We start from the raw sequence: 20,614 nt of genomic DNA on the forward strand, positions 1-20,614 counted from the left end.
CCCCCTCCCTTCCCCCTCCCTCCCCTCCTCCCTCCCCTCCTCCCTCCCCTCCTCCCTCCCCCCCTCCCTCCCCTCCTCTCTTCCCCCCTCCCTCCCCCCCTCCCTCCCCTCCTCTCTTCCCCCCTCCCTTCCCCCCTCCCTCCCCTCCTCTCTTCCCCCCTCCCTTCCCCCCTCCCTCCCCTCCTCCCTCCCCCCCTCCCTCCCCTCCTCCCTCCCCTCCTCCCTCCCCTCCTCCCTCCCCCCACAGGATTCCTAAGTTCAGGAATTGTGTTCAGCATCCAGACAGAAGCTTCCAGGGAGCTGGGGAGGGGTTAGTGTGGAGTTGGCCAGGGCTGGGTGCTAGGTTGGCACTGAGTGCCATGCTCTGGTTGGTTGGGCAGGGCTGGGTGCTAGGTTGGCACTGAGTGCCATGGTGTGGTTGTTTGGGCAGGGCTGGGTGCTAGGTTGGCACTGAGTGCCATGGTGTGGTTGTTTGGGCAGGGCTGGGTGCTAGGTTGGCACTGAGTGCCATGGTGTGGTTGGTTGGGCAGGGCTGGATGCTAGGTTGGCACTGAGTGCCATGGTGTGGTTGTTTGGGCAGGGCTGGGTGCTAGGTTGGTACTGAGTGTCATGGTGTGGTTGGTTGGGCAAGGATGGGTGCTAGGTTGGCACTGAGTGCCATGGTGTGGTTGTTTGGGCAGGGCTGGGTGCTAGGTTGGCACTGAGTGCCATGGTGTGGTTGGTTGGGCAGGGCTGGGTGCTATGTTGGCACTGAGTGCCATGGTGTGGTTGGTTGGGCAAGGATGGGTGCTAGGTTGGCACTGAGTGCCATGGTGTGGTTGGTTGGGCAGGGCTGGGTGCTAGGTTGGCAGTGAGTGCCATGGTGTGGTTGGTTGGGCAGGGCTGGATGCTAGGTTGGCACTGAGTGCCATGGTGTGGTTGTTTGGGCAGGGCTGGGTGCTAGGTTGGTACTGAGTGTCATGGTGTGGTTGGTTGGGCAAGGATGGGTGCTAGGTTGGCACTGAGTGCCATGGTGTGGTTGTTTGGGCAGGGCTGGGTGCTAGGTTGGCACTGAGTGCCATGGTGTGGTTGGTTGGGCAGGGCTGGGTGCTATGTTGGCACTGAGTGCCATGGTGTGGTTGGTTGGGCAAGGATGGGTGCTAGGTTGGCACTGAGTGCCATGGTGTGGTTGGTTGGGCAGGGCTGGGTGCTCGGTTGGCACTGAGTGCCATACTCTGGTTGGTTGGGCAAGGATGGGTGCTAGGTTGGCACTGAGTGCCATGGTGTGGTTGTTTGGGCAGGGCTGGGTGCTAGGTTGGCACTGAGTGCCATGGTGTGGTTGGTTGGGCAGGGCTGGGTGCTAGGTTGGCACTGAGTGCCATGGTGTGGTTGGTTGGGCAGGGCTGGGTGCTAGGTTGGCACTCAGTGCCATGCTCCTCTGCTGTGTCCTCACAGGGGCTGTGCCACTGGACCCACTCTGCACTTTGATGTCCCTTCCCTGGACTTTGGTGATGTCTCCTTTGGTGAGTGTGCCCTGGGCTGGGGGGCACAGCTTGAGGGCATTGCCAGGATGGAGCCCCAGAGCCTCCAGCACCCTCCAGAGCAGCCTCCAGGCTGTTCAGCTGGAGCTGCACATTGCTTGGGCACTGCTTTGCCAACAGGAGAGCGAAGAGGACCAAAGTCAGTGCCTTCTGCCTGTCCCCCGTGGTCACTGCAGCCACAGGCTGCCAGTCCTTGGCAGCAGGATGGCTGTGGCAGTGCCAGGGGGGCCCAGGGGGTGGGATTGCAGGGGGAGGCAGCTGAAGCCATGCATCAGCCTCTGGCTGCTGTGGGGAAATGTAGTTGCTGCCAGGCCTGGACCTGTGCTGTGCTGTGAGATGTTCCTTGGTGCTGGGAGGGCTCCTTGCCCCCACCTGCCAGCTGCTGTGCCCAGGAGCTAGCTCTGAGCTGGGCAGTGCTGCCCCCAAGGGCCTTTCCTTCCTCTCCATGGCCAGCAGAAGCTCAGCTCTGCCAGCAGCACCAAGCCCAGGGCTGTGGCTCTGCAGCTCAGCCTCACAGAAGGCTTTTCCTTGAGGTGGTCTCAGTGGTGTCAGTGGCTCCAGAGTGGCTGCCAATGGCCAAGTGCAGGCCAGGGGCAAGCAGAGTCCCTCAGGGGTCAGTTCTGGCACCAGGCTTGCTCAGCAGCTCTGTGGCTGCCATGCACAGAGGCACTGAGTGCAGCCTCAGCAGCTTTGTGCCCACACCAAGCTGTGTGCTGCAGCAGGCAGGCTGCAGGGCAGGGATGGCAGCCAGAGGCACCTGGGCAGGCTGCAGAGGTGGGCACAAGCCAAGCTCAGGAACTGCAACAAGACCAAGGGCAAGGTCCTGCAACTGGGGGGAGGCAATGCCAAGCACCAATCCAGGCAGCCCTCTGCCCCAGCTGCTCTCCAGCCTGGCACTGTGCTTGGCACTGCCCTCCCCCAGCTGCTCAGCCAGCCTGGCTCTGTGCTGGGCACTGCCCTGCCCCAGCTGCTCACCAGCCTGGCTCTGTGCTGGGCACTGCTCTGCCCCAGCTGCTCTCCAGCCTGGCTCTGTGCTGGGCACTGCCCTGCCCCAGCTGCTCACCAGCCTGGCTCTGTGCTGGGCACTGCCCTGCCCCAGCTGCTCAGCCAGCCTGGCTCTGTGCTGGGCACTGCCCTGCCCCAGCTGCTCTCCAGCCTGGCACTGTGCTTGGCACTGCCCTGCCCCAGCTGCTCAGCCAGCCTGGCTCTGTGTTGGGCACTGCCCTGCCCCAGCTGCTCCCCAGCCTGGCTCTGTGCTGGGCACTGCCCTGCCCCAGCTGCTCAGCCAGCCTGGCTCTGTGCTGGGCACTGCCCTGCCCCAGCTGCTCTCCAGCCTGGCTCTGTGCTGGGCACTGCCCTGCCCCAGCTGCTCAGCCAGCCTGGCTCTGTGCTGGGCACTGCCCTGCCCCAGCTGCAGCACCTTGCCCTTGGCCTCACTGACCTTCAGGAGGTTGGCATGGGCACAGCTCTGCAGGCTGCCCTCAGCTGTGTGCTCTCTCCTAGGCTTTCCTCACAGCCTCTCTTGTTGCCTCTCCAACACCTCCTTGGTGCCCCTGCCCTTCACCCTCCGTGTGCCCGGGGATGGCACAGCAGAGCCCAGCGTGCCCAGTGCTGTCCTGGCATCGGATCCCACCCACCCAGCCTGGAGGCAGAGTGCCAAGGGGCACCTCAAGCCCTGTGAGTTCAGCATCAGCCCTGGCAGGGGCACCATCCGTGCCCTGAGCTGCATGGACGTGCAGGTAGGCAGCAGTGGGCACCTGGAGGGGCCTCAGCACCACATCTGCACCCCCTGGGAGCACATTGCAGATCTCCCAGTCCCAACCTTCCCCCAGCACTGCCCAGGGCACCACCAACCCATGGCCCTCAGCACCGCAGCTCCAGGGCTTTGGACCCCTCCCAGGGCTGGGGGGCAGGGGGCAGCTGGCACAGCTGGCACTAGGAAGGCAGGGAGGCAGCTCTGTGGTCAGTGGGATGGAAGCCTCCATGGGTTTGCTCAGTCTCCCCTGGCAGGGGGAGGCAAAGCCTCCAGCCAGCTGTGCTGACACAGGGGAGGGCAGGAAGCTCCTGGCTGCTGGGAGGGAAGGATGCAGGAGAGTGCAGCCAGTGGCAGCAAGGGAAGTGAGTGCCAGAGGGCACTGAGGTTGCCCACATGGTGAGGGTGAGGCAGGCTGTGGATGGAGTCTGCCTGGAGTGCAGCAAAGCCTTTGGCAGCTTCTGCCACGAGCAGCTCCTGGCACAGCTGGCAGCTCCTGGCTGGGACAGAGTCACTCTGGTATGGGTCAGGAGCTGGCTGGAGGGCTGGGCACAGAGTGGTGGTGAATGGTGCCCAGCTGGCACCAGTGCTGTGCCCCAGGGAGCAGTGCTGGGCACAGGCCTGTTCAGTCTCTTCAGTGATGGCCTGGTTGGTTGGGCAGGGCTGGGTGCTAGGTTGGCACTGAGTGCCCATGGTGTGGTTGTTTGGGCAGGGCTGGGTGCTAGGTTGGCACTGAGTGCCATGGTGTGGTTGTTTGGGCAGGGCTGGGTGCTAGGTTGGCACTGAGTGCCATGGTGTGGTTGTTTGGGCAGGGCTGGGTGCTAGGTTGGCACTGAGTGCCATGGTGTGGTTGGTTGGGCAGGGCTGGGTGCTAGGTTGGCACTGAGTGCCATGGTGTGGTTGTTTGGGCAGGGCTGGGTGCTAGGTTGGCCCTGAGTGCCATGGTGTGGTTGGTTGGGCAGGGCTGGGTGCTAGGTTGGCACTCAGTGCCATGGTGTGGTTGGTTGGCATGGGCTGGGTGCTAGGTTGGCACTGAGTGCCATGGTGTGGTTGTTTGGGCAGGGCTGGGTGCTAGGTTGGCACTGAGTGCCATGGTGTGGTTGTTTGGGCAGGGCTGGGTGCTAGGTTGGCACTGAGTGCCATGGTGTGGTTGGTTGGGCAGGGCTGGGTGCTAGGTTGGCACTGAGTGCCATGGTGTGGTTGTTTGGGCAGGGCTGGGTGCTAGGTTGGCCCTGAGTGCCATGGTGTGGTTGGTTGGGCAGGGCTGGGTGCTAGGTTGGCACTGAGTGCCATGGTGTGGTTGGTTGGCACGGGCTGGGTGCTGGGTTGCCCTGGCAGCTGCCAGCAGCCCTTTGGTGCTCCCAGATGCTTTGCTCAGCTCAAGAAGCAGCAGCAGGGCTGGGGCCAAGCTCTGCCTCTGCTTCCCATGGGCTGGCAGTGGAAGGAGCCCACCTGTGGGCATGCACCAAGTGCCCTCCTCTCTCCACAGGTCACTCTCTGCTCCAACACGGTGGGCACCTACAAGCTGGCACTGGTGGTGGATGTGGATGGTGTGGGCCAGGAGCTCTTGTCCCTGCCCCTCACAGCCAGGTACCAACCTGCTCCCTGCAGCTCCTCCTCTCCTCCTCCTGCCAGCCCTGGGCTGGTGGCTGCAGCTCCCCGGGGAAGCTCTGCTCTGTGAGCTGGCTCTGCCTGGGCACAGATGGGAGCAGAGGGATGGCAGGCCTGGCACTCAGCCTCTCCCTGCAGGGCACAGGAATTGTGCCCAGGGTTGGAATGGTGGATTGGGTTGGGTTGGGTTGGGTTGGGTTGGAAGAGACCTTTGAGACTGTAAAATCCAACCCTAACCCAGCCCTGCCCTGGGCACCACCACCCCATGGCCCTCAGCACCACAGCTGCAGGGCTTGGAACCCCCCCAGGGATGGGCACTGCAGCCCTGCCCTGGGCACCACCACCCCATGGCCCTCAGCACCACAGCTGCAGGGCTTGGAACCCCCCCAGAGATGGGCACTGCAGCACTGCCCTGGGCACCACCACCCCATGGCCCTCAGCACCACAGCTGCAGGGCTTGGAACCCCCCCAGGGATGGGCACTGCAGCCCTGCCCTGGGCACCACCACCCCATGGCCCTCAGCACCACAGCTGCAGGGCTTGGAACCTCCCCAGGGATGGGCACTGCAGCCCTGCCCTGGGCACCACCACCCCTTGGCCCTCAGCATCACAGCTCCAGGGCTTGGAGCCCCCCCAGGGATGGGCACTGCAGAGCCCAACCCCAGCTGGCTGCAGAGGATGAGGAGGTCTCCTTCAGCCTCCTCTTCACCACATTGCCCACCCCCAGCTCCCTCCCAGCCCCTTCAGCAGCTGCCTTGGACCACTGAGAGGGTCCTTGGCAAAACCTCCTGGGGCAAAGGTGCCCAGCAGAGCGCTCTGGGACAGGGCCTGGGCACTGGGCACCCTCTGAGGGTATCCTCTCTTCTACAGGAGGCTGTGGAGCACAGAGAGGGGGAAGGCAGTTGGTGGGCACAGAGCTGGGCAGTGCCTGTGTGCCAGGGCCAGCTGTGAGGGGTGAAGAAGCTCTCTCCTCTGCCAGTGCCTGCAGTGCCCTTGGCCACCTCTGTGCCCTTGTGTATGGTTGGTGCTGTGGCAGTGCCTGCAGTGCCCTGTGGCCACCTCTGTGCCCAGGTGTGTGGTTGGTGCTGTGGCAATGCCTGCAGTGCCTGTGGCCACCTCTGTGCCCTTGTGTGTGGTTGGTGCTGTGGCAGTGCCTGCAGTGCCTGTGGCCACCTCTGTGCCCTTGTGTGTGGTTGGTGCTGTGCCAGTGCCTGCAGTGCCCTTGGCCACCTCTGTGCCCAGGTGTGTGGTTGGTGCTGTGCCAGTGCCTGCAGTGCCCTTGGCCACCTGTGCCCAGGTGTGTGGTTGGTGCTGTGCCAGTGCCTGCAGTGCCCTTGGCCACCTCTGTGCCCAGGTGTGTGGTTGGTGCTGTGCCAGTGCCTGCAGTGCCTGTGGCCACCTCTGTGCCCTTGTGTGTGGTTGGTGCTGTGGCAGTGCCTGCAGTGCCCTTGGCCACCTCTGTGCCCTTGTGTGTGGTTGGTGCTGTGGCAGTGCCTGCAGTGCCCTTGGCCACCTCTGTGCCCTTGTGTGTGGTTGGTGCTGTGCCAGTGCCTGCAGTGCCCTTGGCCACCTCTGTGCCCAGGTGTGTGGTTGGTGCTGTGCCAGTGCCTGCAGTGCCCATTGTCACCTCTGTGCCCTTGTGTGTGGTTGGTGCTGTGCCAGTGCCTGCAGTGCCTGTGGCCACCTCTCTGCCCAGGTGTGTGGTTGGTGCTGTGGCAGTGCCTGCAGTGCCCTTGGCCACCTCTGTGCCCTTGTGTGTGGTTGGTGCTGTGCCAGTGCCTGCAGTGCCTGTGGCCACCTCTGTGCCCTTGTGTGTGGTTGGTGCTGTGGCAGTGCCTGCAGTGCCCTTGGCCACCTCTGTGCCCTTGTGTGTGGTTGGTGCTGTGCCAGTGCCTGCAGTGCCCTTGGCCACCTCTGTGCCCAGGTGTGTGGTTGGTGCTGTGGCAGTGCCTGCAGTGCCTTTGGCCACCTCTGTGCCCAGGTGTGTGGTTGGTGCTGTGGCAGTGCCTGCAGTGCCCTTGGCCATCTCTGTGCCCAGGTGTGTGGTTGGTGCTGTGCCAGTGCCTGCAGTGCCTTTGGCCACCTCTGTGCCCTTGTGTGTGGTTGGTGCTGTGGCAGTGCCTGCAGTGCCCTTGGCCACCTCTGTGCCCTTGTGTGTGGTTGGTGCTGTGGCAGTGCCTGCAGTGCCCTGTGGCCACCTCTGTGCCCTTGTGTATGGTTGGTGCTGTGGCAATGCCTGCAGTGCCCATTGTCACCTCTGTGCCCAGGTGTGTGGTTGGTGCTGTGGCAATGCCTGCAGTGCCTGTGGCCACCTCTGTGCCCAGGTGTGTGGTTGGTGCTGTGCCAGTGCCTGCAGTGCCCTTGGCCACCTCTCTGCCCAGCTGTGTGGTTGGTGCTGTGGCAGTGCCTGCAGTGCCTGTGGCCACCTCTGTGCCCTTGTGTGTGGTTGGTGCTGTGGCAGTGCCTGCAGTGCCTGTGGCCACCTCTGTGCCCAGGTGTGTGGTTGGTGCTGTGCCACTGCCTGCAGTGCCCTGTGGCCACCTCTGTGCCCTTGTGTGTGGTTGGTGCTGTGCCACTGCCTGCAGTGCCTTTGGCCACCTCTGTGCCCTTGTGTGTGGTTGGTGCTGTGGCAGTGCCTGCAGTGCCCTTGGCCACCTCTGTGCCCAGGTGTGTGGTTGGTGCTGTGGCAGTGCCTGCAGTGCCTGTGGCCACCTCTGTGCCCTTGTGTGTGGTTGGTGCTGTGGCAGTGCCTGCAGTGCCTGTGGCCACCTCTCTGCCCAGGTGTGTGGTTGGTGCTGTGGCAGTGCCTGCAGTGCCCTTGGCCACCTCTGTGCCCTTGTGTGTGGTTGGTGCTGTGGCAGTGCCTGCAGTGCCCTGTGGCCACCTCTGTGCCCTTGTGTGTGGTTGGTGCTGTGGCAGTGCCTGCAGTGCCTTTGGCCACCTCTGTGCCCAGGTGTGTGGTTGGTGCTGTGGCAGTGCCTGCAGTGCCCTGTGGCCACCTCTGTGCCCTTGTGTATGGTTGGTGCTGTGGCAATGCCTGCAGTGCCTTTGGCCACCTCTGTGCCCAGGTGTGTGGTTGGTGCTGTGGCAGTGCCTGCAGTGCCTTTGGCCACCTCTGTGCCCAGGTGTGTGGTTGGTGCTGTGGCAGTGCCTGCAGTGCCTTTGGCCACCTCTGTGCCCAGGTGTGTGGTTGGTGCTGTGCCAGTGCCTGCAGTGCCTTTGGCCACCTCTGTGCCCTTGTGTGTGGTTGGTGCTGTGCCAGTGCCTGCAGTGCCCTTGGCCACCTCTGTGCCCAGGTGTGTGGTTGGTGCTGTGGCAATGCCTGCAGTGCCCTTGGCCACCTCTGTGCCCTTGTGTGTGGTTGGTGCTGTGCCACTGCCTGCAGTGCCTGTGGCCACCTCTGTGCCCTTGTGTGTGGTTGGTGCTGTGGCAGTGCCTGCAGTGCCCTTGGCCACCTCTGTGCCCTTGTGTGTGGTTGGTGCTGTGGCAGTGCCTGCAGTGCCCTGTGGCCACCTCTGTGCCCTTGTGTATGGTTGGTGCTGTGGCAATGCCTGCAGTGCCCTTGGCCACCTCTGTGCCCAGGTGTGTGGTTGGTGCTGTGGCAATGCCTGCAGTGCCTGTGGCCACCTCTGTGCCCTTGTGTGTGGTTGGTGCTGTGCCAGTGCCTGCAGTGCCCTGTGGCCACCTCTGTGCCCAGGTGTGTGGTTGGTGCTGTGGCAGTGCCTGCAGTGCCTGTGGCCACCTCTGTGCCCTTGTGTGTGGTTGGTGCTGTGCCAGTGCCTGCAGTGCCCTGTGGCCACCTCTGTGCCCAGGTGTGTGGTTGGTGCTGTGCCACTGCCTGCAGTGTCTTTGGCCACCTCTGTGCCCAGGTGTGTGGTTGGTGCTGTGGCAGTGCCTGCAGTGCCTTTGGCCACCTCTGTGCCCAGGTGTGTGGTTGGTGCTGTGGCAGTGCCTGCAGTGCCCTTGGCCACCTCTGTGCCCAGGTGTATGGTTGGTGCTGTGGCAGTGCCTGCAGTGCCTGTGGCCACCTCTGTGCCCTTGTGTGTGGTTGGTGCTGTGGCAATGCCTGCAGTGCCTGTGGCCACCTCTGTGCCCAGGTGTGTGGTTGGTGCTGTGCCAGTGCCTGCAGTGCCTTTGGCCACCTCTGTGCCCAGGTGTGTGGTTGGTGCTGTGCCAGTGCCTGCAGTGCCTTTGGCCACCTCTGTGCCCAGGTGTGTGGTTGGTGCTGTGGCAGTGCCTGCAGTGCCTTTGGCCACCTCTGTGCCCAGGTGTGTGGTTGGTGCTGTGGCAGTGCCTGCAGTGCCCTTGGCCACCTCTGTGCCCAGGTGTGTGGTTGGTGCTGTGGCAGTGCCTGCAGTGCCCTTGGCCACCTCTCTGCCCAGGTGTGTGGTTGGTGCTGTGGCAGTGCCTGCAGTGCCTTTGGCCACCTCTGTGCCCAGGTGTGTGGTTGGTGCTGTGGCAATGCCTGCAGTGCCTGTGGCCACCTCTGTGCCCTTGTGTGTGGTTGGTGCTGTGCCAGTGCCTGCAGTGCCTTTGGCCACCTCTGTGCCCAGCTGTGTGGTTGGTGCTGTGGCAGTGCCTGCAGTGCCCTTGGCCACCTCTCTGCCCAGGTGTGTGGTTGGTGCTGTGCCAGTGCCTGCAGTGCCTGTGGCCACCTCTGTGCCCAGGTGTGTGGTTGGTGCTGTGGCAGTGCCTGCAGTGCCCATGGCCACCTCTGTGCCCAGGTGTGTGGTTGGTGCTGTGCCAGTGCCTGCAGTGCCCTTGGCCACCTCTGTGCCCAGCTGTGTGGTTGGTGCTGTGCCAGTGCCTGCAGTGCCTGTGGCCACCTCTGTGCCCAGGTGTGTGGTTGGTGCTGTGGCAATGCCTGCAGTGCCTGTGGCCACCTCTGTGCCCTTGTGTGTGGTTGGTGCTGTGGCAGTGCCTGCAGTGCCTGTGGCCACCTCTGTGCCCTTGTGTGTGGTTGGTGCTGTGCCAGTGCCTGCAGTGCCCTTGGCCACCTCTGTGCCCAGGTGTGTGGTTGGTGCTGTGCCAGTGCCTGCAGTGCCCTTGGCCACCTGTGCCCAGGTGTGTGGTTGGTGCTGTGCCAGTGCCTGCAGTGCCCTTGGCCACCTCTGTGCCCAGGTGTGTGGTTGGTGCTGTGCCAGTGCCTGCAGTGCCTGTGGCCACCTCTGTGCCCTTGTGTGTGGTTGGTGCTGTGGCAGTGCCTGCAGTGCCCTTGGCCACCTCTGTGCCCTTGTGTGTGGTTGGTGCTGTGGCAGTGCCTGCAGTGCCCTTGGCCACCTCTGTGCCCTTGTGTGTGGTTGGTGCTGTGCCAGTGCCTGCAGTGCCCTTGGCCACCTCTGTGCCCAGGTGTGTGGTTGGTGCTGTGCCAGTGCCTGCAGTGCCTGTGGCCACCTCTCTGCCCAGGTGTGTGGTTGGTGCTGTGGCAGTGCCTGCAGTGCCCTTGGCCACCTCTGTGCCCTTGTGTGTGGTTGGTGCTGTGCCAGTGCCTGCAGTGCCTGTGGCCACCTCTGTGCCCTTGTGTGTGGTTGGTGCTGTGGCAGTGCCTGCAGTGCCCTTGGCCACCTCTGTTGCCTTGTGTGTGGTTGGTGCTGTGCCAGTGCCTGCAGTGCCCTTGGCCACCTCTGTGCCCAGGTGTGTGGTTGGTGCTGTGGCAGTGCCTGCAGTGCCTTTGGCCACCTCTGTGCCCAGGTGTGTGGTTGGTGCTGTGGCAGTGCCTGCAGTGCCCTTGGCCATCTCTGTGCCCAGGTGTGTGGTTGGTGCTGTGCCAGTGCCTGCAGTGCCTTTGGCCACCTCTGTGCCCTTGTGTGTGGTTGGTGCTGTGGCAGTGCCTGCAGTGCCCTTGGCCACCTCTGTGCCCTTGTGTGTGGTTGGTGCTGTGGCAGTGCCTGCAGTGCCCTGTGGCCACCTCTGTGCCCTTGTGTATGGTTGGTGCTGTGGCAATGCCTGCAGTGCCCATTGTCACCTCTGTGCCCAGGTGTGTGGTTGGTGCTGTGGCAATGCCTGCAGTGCCTGTGGCCACCTCTGTGCCCAGGTGTGTGGTTGGTGCTGTGCCAGTGCCTGCAGTGCCCTTGGCCACCTCTCTGCCCAGCTGTGTGGTTGGTGCTGTGGCAGTGCCTGCAGTGCCTGTGGCCACCTCTGTGCCCAGGTGTGTGGTTGGTGCTGTGCCACTGCCTGCAGTGCCCTGTGGCCACCTCTGTGCCCTTGTGTGTGGTTGGTGCTGTGGCAGTGCCTGCAGTGCCTGTGGCCACCTCTCTGCCCAGGTGTGTGGTTGGTGCTGTGGCAGTGCCTGCAGTGCCCTTGGCCACCTCTGTGCCCTTGTGTGTGGTTGGTGCTGTGGCAGTGCCTGCAGTGCCCTGTGGCCACCTCTGTGCCCAGGTGTGTGGTTGGTGCTGTGGCAGTGCCTGCAGTGCCTTTGGCCACCTCTGTGCCCAGGTGTGTGGTTGGTGCTGTGGCAGTGCCTGCAGTGCCCTGTGGCCACCTCTGTGCCCTTGTGTATGGTTGGTGCTGTGGCAATGCCTGCAGTGCCTTTGGCCACCTCTGTGCCCAGGTGTGTGGTTGGTGCTGTGGCAGTGCCTGCAGTGCCTTTGGCCACCTCTGTGCCCAGGTGTGTGGTTGGTGCTGTGGCAGTGCCTGCAGTGCCTTTGGCCACCTCTGTGCCCAGGTGTGTGGTTGGTGCTGTGCCAGTGCCTGCAGTGCCTTTGGCCACCTCTGTGCCCTTGTGTGTGGTTGGTGCTGTGCCAGTGCCTGCAGTGCCCTTGGCCACCTCTGTGCCCAGGTGTGTGGTTGGTGCTGTGGCAATGCCTGCAGTGCCCTTGGCCACCTCTGTGCCCTTGTGTGTGGTTGGTGCTGTGCCACTGCCTGCAGTGCCTGTGGCCACCTCTGTGCCCTTGTGTGTGGTTGGTGCTGTGGCAGTGCCTGCAGTGCCCTTGGCCACCTCTGTGCCCTTGTGTGTGGTTGGTGCTGTGGCAGTGCCTGCAGTGCCTTTGGCCACCTCTGTGCCCTTGTGTGTGGTTGGTGCTGTGGCAATGCCTGCAGTGCCTTTGGCCACCTCTGTGCCCTTGTGTGTGGTTGGTGCTGTGGCAATGCCTGCAGTGCCCTTGGCCACCTCTGTGCCCAGGTGTGTGGTTGGTGCTGTGCCAGTGCCTGCAGTGCCTGTGGCCACCTCTGTGCCCTTGTGTATGGTTGGTGCTGTGGCAATGCCTGCAGTGCCCTTGGCCACCTCTGTGCCCAGGTGTGTGGTTGGTGCTGTGGCAATGCCTGCAGTGCCTGTGGCCACCTCTGTGCCCTTGTGTGTGGTTGGTGCTGTGCCAGTGCCTGCAGTGCCCTGTGGCCACCTCTGTGCCCAGGTGTGTGGTTGGTGCTGTGGCAGTGCCTGCAGTGCCTGTGGCCACCTCTGTGCCCTTGTGTGTGGTTGGGTGCTGTGCCAGTGCCTGCAGTGCCCTGTGGCCACCTCTGTGCCCAGGTGTGTGGTTGGTGCTGTGCCACTGCCTGCAGTGTCTTTGGCCACCTCTGTGCCCAGGTGTGTGGTTGGTGCTGTGGCAGTGCCTGCAGTGCCTTTGGCCACCTCTGTGCCCTTGTGTGTGGTTGGTGCTGTGGCAGTGCCTGCAGTGCCCTTGGCCACCTCTGTGCCCAGGTGTATGGTTGGTGCTGTGGCAGTGCCTGCAGTCCCTTTGGCCACCTCTGTGCCCTTGTGTGTGGTTGGTGCTGTGGCAATGCCTGCAGTGCCTGTGGCCACCTCTGTGCCCAGGTGTGTGGTTGGTGCTGTGCCAGTGCCTGCAGTGCCTTTGGCCACCTCTGTGCCCAGGTGTGTGGTTGGTGCTGTGGCAGTGCCTGCAGTGCCTTTGGCCACCTCTGTGCCCAGGTGTGTGGTTGGTGCTGTGGCAGTGCCTGCAGTGCCTTTGGCCACCTCTGTGCCCAGGTGTGTGGTTGGTGCTGTGGCAGTGCCTGCAGTGCCCTTGGCCACCTCTGTGCCCAGGTGTGTGGTTGGTGCTGTGGCAGTGCCTGCAGTGCCCTTGGCCACCTCTCTGCCCAGGTGTGTGGTTGGTGCTGTGGCAGTGCCTGCAGTGCCTTTGGCCACCTCTGTGCCCAGGTGTGTGGTTGGTGCTGTGCCACTGCCTGCAGTGCCTTTGGCCACCTCTGTGCCCAGGTGTGTGGTTGGTGCTGTGGCAGTGCCTGCAGTGCCTTTGGCCACCTCTGTGCCCAGGTGTGTGGTTGGTGCTGTGGCAGTGCCTGCAGTGCCCTTGGCCACCTCTGTGCCCAGGTGTGTGGTTGGTGCTGTGGCAGTGCCTGCAGTGCCCTTGGCCACCTCTCTGCCCAGGTGTGTGGTTGGTGCTGTGCCAGTGCCTGCAGTGCCTTTGGCCACCTCTGTGCCCAGCTGTGTGGTTGGTGCTGTGGCAGTGCCTGCAGTGCCCTTGGCCACCTCTCTGCCCAGGTGTGTGGTTGGTGCTGTGCCAGTGCCTGCAGTGCCTGTGGCCACCTCTGTGCCCAGGTGTGTGGTTGGTGCTGTGGCAGTGCCTGCAGTGCCCATGGCCACCTCTGTGCCCAGGTGTGTGGTTGGTGCTGTGGCAGTGCCTGCAGTGCCCTGTGGCCACCTCTCTGCCCAGGTGTGTGGTTGGTGCTGTGGCAGTGCCTGCAGTGCCTTTGGCCACCTCTGTGCCCAGGTGTGTGGTTGGTGCTGTGGCAGTGCCTGCAGTGCCTTTGGCCACCTCTGTGCCCAGGTGTGTGGTTGGTGCTGTGGCAATGCCTGCAGTGCCCATGGCCACCTCTGTGCCCAGGTGTGTGGTTGGTGCTGTGGCAGTGCCTGCAGTGCCTGTGGCCACCTCTGTGCCCTTGTGTGTGGTTGGTGCTGTGGCAGTGCCTGCAGTGCCCATGGCCACCTCTGTGCCCAGGTGTGTGGTTGGTGCTGTGCCAGTGCCTGCAGTGCCCTGTGGCCACCTCTGTGCCCAGGTGTGTGGTTGGTGCTGTGCCACTGCCTGCAGTGTCTTTGGCCACCTCTGTGCCCAGGTGTGTGGTTGGTGCTGTGGCAGTGCCTGCAGTGCCTGTGGCCACCTCTGTGCCCTTGTGTGTGGTTGGTGCTGTGGCAATGCCTGCAGTGCCTGTGGCCACCTCTGTGCCCAGGTGTGTGGTTGGTGCTGTGCCACTGCCTGCAGTGTCTTTGGCCACCTCTGTGCCCAGGTGTGTGGTTGGTGCTGTGGCAGTGCCTGCAGTGCCTTTGGCCACCTCTGTGCCCAGGTGTGTGGTTGGTGCTGTGGCAGTGCCTGCAGTGCCTGTGGCCACCTCTGTGCCCAGGTGTGTGGTTGGTGCTGTGCCAGTGCCTGCAGTGCCTTTGGCCACCTCTGTGCCCAGGTGTGTGGTTGGTGCTGTGGCAGTGCCTGCAGTGCCCTTGGCCACCTCTGTGCCCTTGTGTGTGGTTGGTGCTGTGGCAGTGCCTGCAGTGCCCTGTGGCCACCTCTGTGCCCTTGTGTGTGGTTGGTGCTGTGGCAGTGCCTGCAGTGCCCTGTGGCCACCTCTGTGCCCTTGTGTATGGTTGGTGCTGTGGCAATGCCTGCAGTGCCCATGGCCACCTCTGTGCCCAGGTGTGTGGTTGGTGCTGTGCCAGTGTCTGCAGTGCCTTTGGCCACCTCTGTGCCCAGGTGTGTGGTTGGTGCTGTGCCAGTGCCTGCAGTGCCTTTGGCCACCTCTGTGCCCAGGTGTGTGGTTGGTGCTGTGGCAGTGCCTGCAGTGCCTTTGGCCACCTCTGTGCCCAGGTGTGTGGTTGGTGCTGTGGCAGTGCCTGCAGTGCCCTGTGGCCACCTCTGTGCCCTTGTGTGTGGTTGGTGCTGTGCCAGTGCCTGCAGTGCCTTTGGCCACCTCTGTGCCCAGGTGTGTGGTTGGTGCTGTGGCAGTGCCTGCAGTGCCTGTGGCCACCTCTGTGCCCTTGTGTATGGTTGGTGCTGTGGCAATGCCTGCAGTGCCCTGTGGCCACCTCTGTGCCCTTGTGTGTGGTTGGTGCTGTGCCAGTGCCTGCAGTGCCTTTGGCCACCTCTGTGCCCAGGTGTGTGGTTGGTGCTGTGGCAGTGCCTGCAGTGCCTGTGGCCACCTCTGTGCCCAGGTGTGTGGTTGGTGCTGTGGCAGTGCCTGCAGTGCCCTGTGGCCACCTCTGTGCCCTTGTGTGTGGTTGGTGCTGTGCCAGTGCCTGCAGTGCCTTTGGCCACCTCTGTGCCCAGGTGTGTGGTTGGTGCTGTGGCAGTGCCTGCAGTGCCTGTGGCCACCTCTGTGCCCAGGTGTGTGGTTGGTGCTGTGCCAGTGCCTGCAGTGCCTGTGGCCACCTCTGTGCCCTTGTGTGTGGTTGGTGCTGTGCCACTGCCTGCAGTGCCTGTGGCCACCTCTGTGCCCTTGTGTGTGGTTGGTGCTGTGGCAGTGCCTGCAGTGCCCTTGGCCACCTCTGTGCCCTTGTGTGTGGTTGGTGCTGTGGCAGTGCCTGCAGTGCCTGTGGCCACCTCTCTGCCCAGGTGTGTGGTTGGTGCTGTGGCAGTGCCTGCAGTGCCCTTGGCCACCTCTGTGCCCTTGTGTGTGGTTGGTGCTGTGGCAGTGCCTGCAGTGCCTGTGGCCACCTCTGTGCCCTTGTGTGTGGTTGGTGCTGTGCCACTGCCTGCAGTGCCTGTGGCCACCTCTGTGCCCTTGTGTGTGGTTGGTGCTGTGGCAGTGCCTGCAGTGCCCTTGGCCACCTCTGTGCCCTTGTGTGTGGTTGGTGCTGTGGCAGTGCCTGCAGTGCCTGTGGCCACCTCTCTGCCCAGGTGTGTGGTTGGTGCTGTGGCAGTGCCTGCAGTGCCCTTGGCCACCTCTGTGCCCTTGTGTGTGGTTGGTGCTGTGGCAGTGCCTGCAGTGCCCTGTGGCCACCTCTGTGCCCAGGTGTGTGGTTGGTGCTGTGGCAATGCCTGCAGTGCCCTTGGCCACCTCTGTGCCCAGGTGTGTGGTTGGTGCTGTGGCAATGCCTGCAGTGCCTGTGGCCACCTCTGTGCCCTTGTGTGTGGTTGGTGCTGTGGCAGTGCCTGCAGTGCCTTTGGCCACCTCTGTGCCCTTGTGTGTGGTTGGTGCTGTGGCAGTGCCTGCAGTGCCTGTGGCCACCTCTGTGCCCTTGTGTGTGGTTGGTGCTGTGGCAGTGCCTGCAGTGCCTTTGGCCACCTCTCTGCCCAGGTGTGTGGTCCCTGCCCTGCGAGTGCCCAGCCCTGTGGTGCCCTTTGGACGCTGCTACCTGAAGCTCCCTGCCCAGCAGCTGCTGCCCCTGGTGAACGACAGTGACCTGCCAGGCTGCTACCTGCTGCTGCCTCAGGTACCTGCTGCCCTCAGCTCTAAGCTGGGGCTGGGGCTGGGGCCAGGGCCTTAGGCTCAGTGCTTGATGCTCTCCTGTCACACCCAGAGGCAGCCTCAGGAAGCAGCTGAATGGGGACCTGGGGCAGAGCATCCCTGGCACAGCAATGTGCCCTGGGGGCCAAGAGGCCAATGGAGGCCTGGGGGGCACTCAGCAGAGTGTGCCCAGCAGAGCCAGGGAGCTTCTCCTGCCCCTCTGCTCTGCTCTGCCCTGCTGAGAGCTCCTCTTGAGCCCTGCCTTCAGTTTGGGGCTCCCCAGGTGCAGAGGGACAGGAACTGCTGGAGAGGGTCCAGGGGAGGCTGTGAGGATGCTGAGGGGCCTGGAGCAGTGCCTGGGGAGGAGAGGCTGAGGGCCCTGGGGCTGCTTAGGCTGGAGAAGAGAAGGCTGAGAGGGGATTGGATCAATGTCTGCAACTCTCTGAGGGCTGGGGGCAGGAGGGGGGGACAGGCTCTGCTCACTGCTCCCTGGGCTAGGCCAAGCAGCAGTGGATGGAAGCTGCAGCACAGGAGGCTCAGCTCAGCACAAGGGCAACTTCTTGGCTGGAAGGGTCCCAGAGCCTGGCACAGGCTGCCCAGAGAGGCTGTGGAGTCTCCTTCCCTGGAGCCTTCCCAGCCCTGTCTGGATGTGCTCCTGTGTGCCCTGAGCTGCATTGTGTGGTCCTGCTCTGGCAGGGGGTTGGGCTGGATGAGCTCTTTGGGTCCCTTCCCACCCCTGACACCTGTGAGCTGTGAACCTTCTTCAGCCTTAGGCAGCAATTTCAGTTGTTAGGAAGCAGTTTCTGTGCTGGGCTTTGGGTGCTGTGGTGCAGGAGAACTCAGAGGGGGAGAACTCAGTGGCAGTTTGTGGCTGCTGCAGCTCTTGGAGCCCTCCAAAGCTTCCTTCTTCCTCTGTGCCCTTCAGCTTTCCCTTAGGGCTGTAAAACCTGCCTGTGGCTTGCTGCTGGGGGGGTGGCAAGGAGCTGAAATCGTTCCTGCTGTCAAGTTTCCTTCCTGCTGTCAGCCCAGGTTGGGGAGCAGCCCTGAGCAGAAGGATTTGGGGGTGCAGAGCTGGAGAGGAGCTGGCACTGAGTGCTGCCAGCCCAATCCCAGCCATGCCCTGGGCTGACCCCCAGCAGTGTGGGCAGCAGGGGCAGGGAGGGGATTCTGCTGCTCTGCTGAGCCTGCTGAGACCTCCCCTGCAGGGCTGGGGCAGCTCTGGAGTGCTCAGCACAGCACAGACAGGGACCTGCTGCAGCAGGGCCAGAGGAGGCCACAGCAGGGCTGGCAGGGCTGGCAGGGCTCTGCTGTGAGCCAGGCTGGCAGAGTTGGGGGGGTGCAGCCTGCAGAGCAGAAGGCTCCAGGGACACCTTCTGGTGGCCTTGCAGTGCTGGGAGGGACTCCAGGAGAGCTGGGGACAGCCTCTGGAGCAGGTCCTGTGGTGCCAGGCCAAGGGGGGGTGGTTGGAACTGAGAGAGAGAGCTTGGGAGTGGAGAGGAGGGAGAAATGTTTGGCACTGAGGATGAGGAGAGCCTGGATTAGGCTGCCCAGAGAGGTGGGAGCTGCCCCCTGGCTGGCACCATGAGGCTGTTTGTGTCTGTGAGCAGCCTGCCCTGGCTGCAGCTGCCCCTGCTGAGTGCAGGGGGGGGTTGGAGTGGGTGACCTTGAGAGTTCCCTTCCCACCCAACCCCTTCCATGACTCTGTACCCTTCCAGGAACACCAGGAGGATGCTGCTGTGCTCTACTCCAGCCCTGTGCCCTGTGGCATCATCCAGGCTCACAGCTGTGTGGAGGTGCCAGTGAGGCTGGCAGCACAGGTGGCAGGAGAGCAGCACACTGCTGCCCATGTGGTGCTGTTTGGGCGTGCAGAGGCCCCACTGGTGAGTGCAGGAGCAGGACTCTGCTCTGTGCCCCTTGGCTTGCTGGGGGCAACAGCAGGAGCTTGTAGTGCAAGCCTGGTGTTGGAGGAGGAGAGGAGGGCTGCATGGCCCAGGGTGCTGCCTGGGGGTGCCCTCTTGCTGGGGTCAGGCTGGCATGGGGGAGCCCACAGTGGGCCAGGTGCCTTCATGGAGCTCCTTGCTCCAGCATCTGCTCTGCCCTGGGCAGGTCACTTCTGGAGTGCTGTGGCTGGAGGCTTAGCAAGGAGCACTGTGCCCTGTGCCATCTGCTGGGCTCTCCACTTCAGGAGGGACAGGGAACTGCTGGAGAGAGCCCAGCAGAGGCTGGGAGGATGCTGAAGGGCCTGGAGCATCTCTGCTGTGGAGGAAGGCTGAGAGCCCTGGGGCTGGGTAGTGTGGAGAGGAGAAGGCTGAGAGGGGACCTGAGCAGTGGCTGCAAAGACCTGAGGGGGGGGTGCCAGGGGGTGCCAGGCTCTTTGGATGGTGCTCATTGACAGGACAAGCAGGGAAGTGCTGGGGAGAGGCCAGGGCAGGCTGCAGAGCTGCTGAGGGGCCTGGAGCAGCTCTGGGAGCAGCAGAGGCTGAGAGCCCTGGGGCTGAGAGCCTGCAGCAGAGCAGCCCCAGAGGGCAGCTGAACAGTGCCCAGCAAGGGCTGAAGGAGCTGTGGGGGGCAAGAGCCTGGGGCCAGACTCTGCTCAGTGGTGCCCAGGCCAAGGGGCAGTGGGCACAAAGTGGCACCCAGGAGGCTCCATGTGAGCAGCAGGAGAAAGCTGTTTGGTGTGAGGCTGCTGGAGCCTGGAGCAGGCTGCCCAGAGAGGCTGTGGAGCCTCTGCAGAGCTTCCAACCCCCCCTGGGCACTGTGCTGCTGGGCAGGCTGCTGTGGGTGCCAGGCTGGGGCAGGGAGGGGGTGGCACTGGGTGATCATTTTGGGGAGCAGCCCGAATGGTTGTGTTGCTGTGACTCTGAGGTGAGGCTCTGGGCTGCTGGAGGCCATGCAGGGGTCCTGTGGCACCCCAGGGGAAGGAAGTTTCCAGCTGAGCAGGAGGAGATGTTTGGTGTGAGGCTGCAGCAGGCAGCCCAGGGAGGTTGTGCAGTCTCCTGCTCTGCAGAGCTTCCAACCCCCTGCCCTGGGTGGGTGCCCCTGCTCTGGCAAAGAGGGGGGGGTTGAGCTTTCGGGGAGCTCCAGAGGTCCCCTCCAGTCCAAACCACTCTGGGCTTGGTTCCATTGGCATTCAGGCAGGCTCAGCCACCAGCCCTGTGCCCTGTGCCATCTGCTGGCTTCCTCCAGCTGAAGTCAAGAACAAATTTCCCCTGCTGCAACTTTAATTCCCAACCTCCTTAACTGCTTTAAAGGTCTTGGCAACTCCCTGGGCACCAGAAAAGGTTGGCAGAAGGTTCCTGAGGCCCCAGAAAGGAAGGTTGGCATTTGGGAAGCAGTGCCAGGCAGTTAATCTCTCATTGCCATGCAAGCAAATGATGCTGCTCAATGCCCTCTGAGCAACTCAGCCCAGGCCATTGTGCATCCAAAAGCAAGGCACAGGAGTGCCCAACTGGGCAGGGCACTGAGGTTTGGCACAGCAGGTCACAGGTTGGCTGAATGGTGGAGTGGGTTGAGTTGGAAGTGAGCTCAAAGGTGCCAAGGGCAAAGGGGCACCTCCCATCAGCACAGGCTGCTCAAGGGCCTCATCCAGCCTGGTCCTGAACCACCTGCAGGATCTTTGATCCCATTCTGTGCTTCTGTGCTCCACAACCTCCCTGGGCAAACCTGTGCCAGGCTCTCCTCACCCTCCCACTCAGGAGCTCCATCCCAGCCTGATCCAGACCTGGAATCAGTCCCAAACCCCAGGATCACCCCAGAGCCACAGAGCAGAGGTCACCAACTTGCCTTGATGCCTGCTGCAGAGCCAACCTTGGGCTGCCAGCTTGGGCAAGGGTGCAGAACTGGCAGCCCAAACCTGGCTGTGCAGCAGCAGAAGCCAAGGGAGGGTGGACTGGGGCAAGCAGGGCTGGCAGCAGGGCTGGCATCCGACTCAGGGTAGGAGAATGAGTTGGAAGGGACCTCAAAGGTGCCAAGGGCAAAAGGGCACCTCCCATCAGCACAGGCTGCTCAAGGGCCTCATCCAGCCTGGTCCTGAACCACCCCCAGGGAGGAAAGATCCCATTCTGTGCTTCTGTGCTCCACAACCTCCCTGGGCAAACCTGTGCCAGGCTCTTCTCACCCTCCCACTCAGGAGCTCCATCCCAGCCTGATCCAGACCTGGAATCAGTCCCCAACCCCAGGACCAGCCTGGTCCTGAACCACCTCCAGGCAGGTTGTGGAGCACAGACTCAAAGGGCTGGCAGCAGGCTCAGGGTAGGGGCAGCAGAGCTGCTGGGTGGGTAAGGGAGAGGGGCAGCAGGCTTGGCAGAGTGGGTTCTGTGCCCCTGCCAGCTGCAGCTTGCAGATGGGATCCCTCCAGCACCCACACCCGGCCCAACCTTAACCCCTGCCAGCTGCAGCTTGCA

The 20,614-nt window shown here is 63.3% G+C and overlaps 1 protein-coding gene across 1 annotated transcript in view; it reads left to right on the plus strand.

Annotated features, from left to right (window-relative positions):
- HYDIN (HYDIN axonemal central pair apparatus protein) overlaps positions 1-20,614 on the plus strand; it is a 197,935-nt gene that overhangs the window by 54,501 nt on the left and 122,820 nt on the right. Inside the window, 5 exon segments of the mRNA XM_064159820.1 lie at positions 1,435-1,502; positions 3,024-3,259; positions 4,763-4,863; positions 16,062-16,197; positions 17,927-18,091. Of these exon segments, the coding sequence (XP_064015890.1) occupies positions 1,435-1,502; positions 3,024-3,259; positions 4,763-4,863; positions 16,062-16,197; positions 17,927-18,091 (706 nt within the window).

This window comes from Pogoniulus pusillus, chromosome 20 (assembly GCF_015220805.1).
Source record: "Pogoniulus pusillus isolate bPogPus1 chromosome 20, bPogPus1.pri, whole genome shotgun sequence".
NCBI classification, from domain to species: Eukaryota; Metazoa; Chordata; class Aves; order Piciformes; family Lybiidae; genus Pogoniulus; species Pogoniulus pusillus.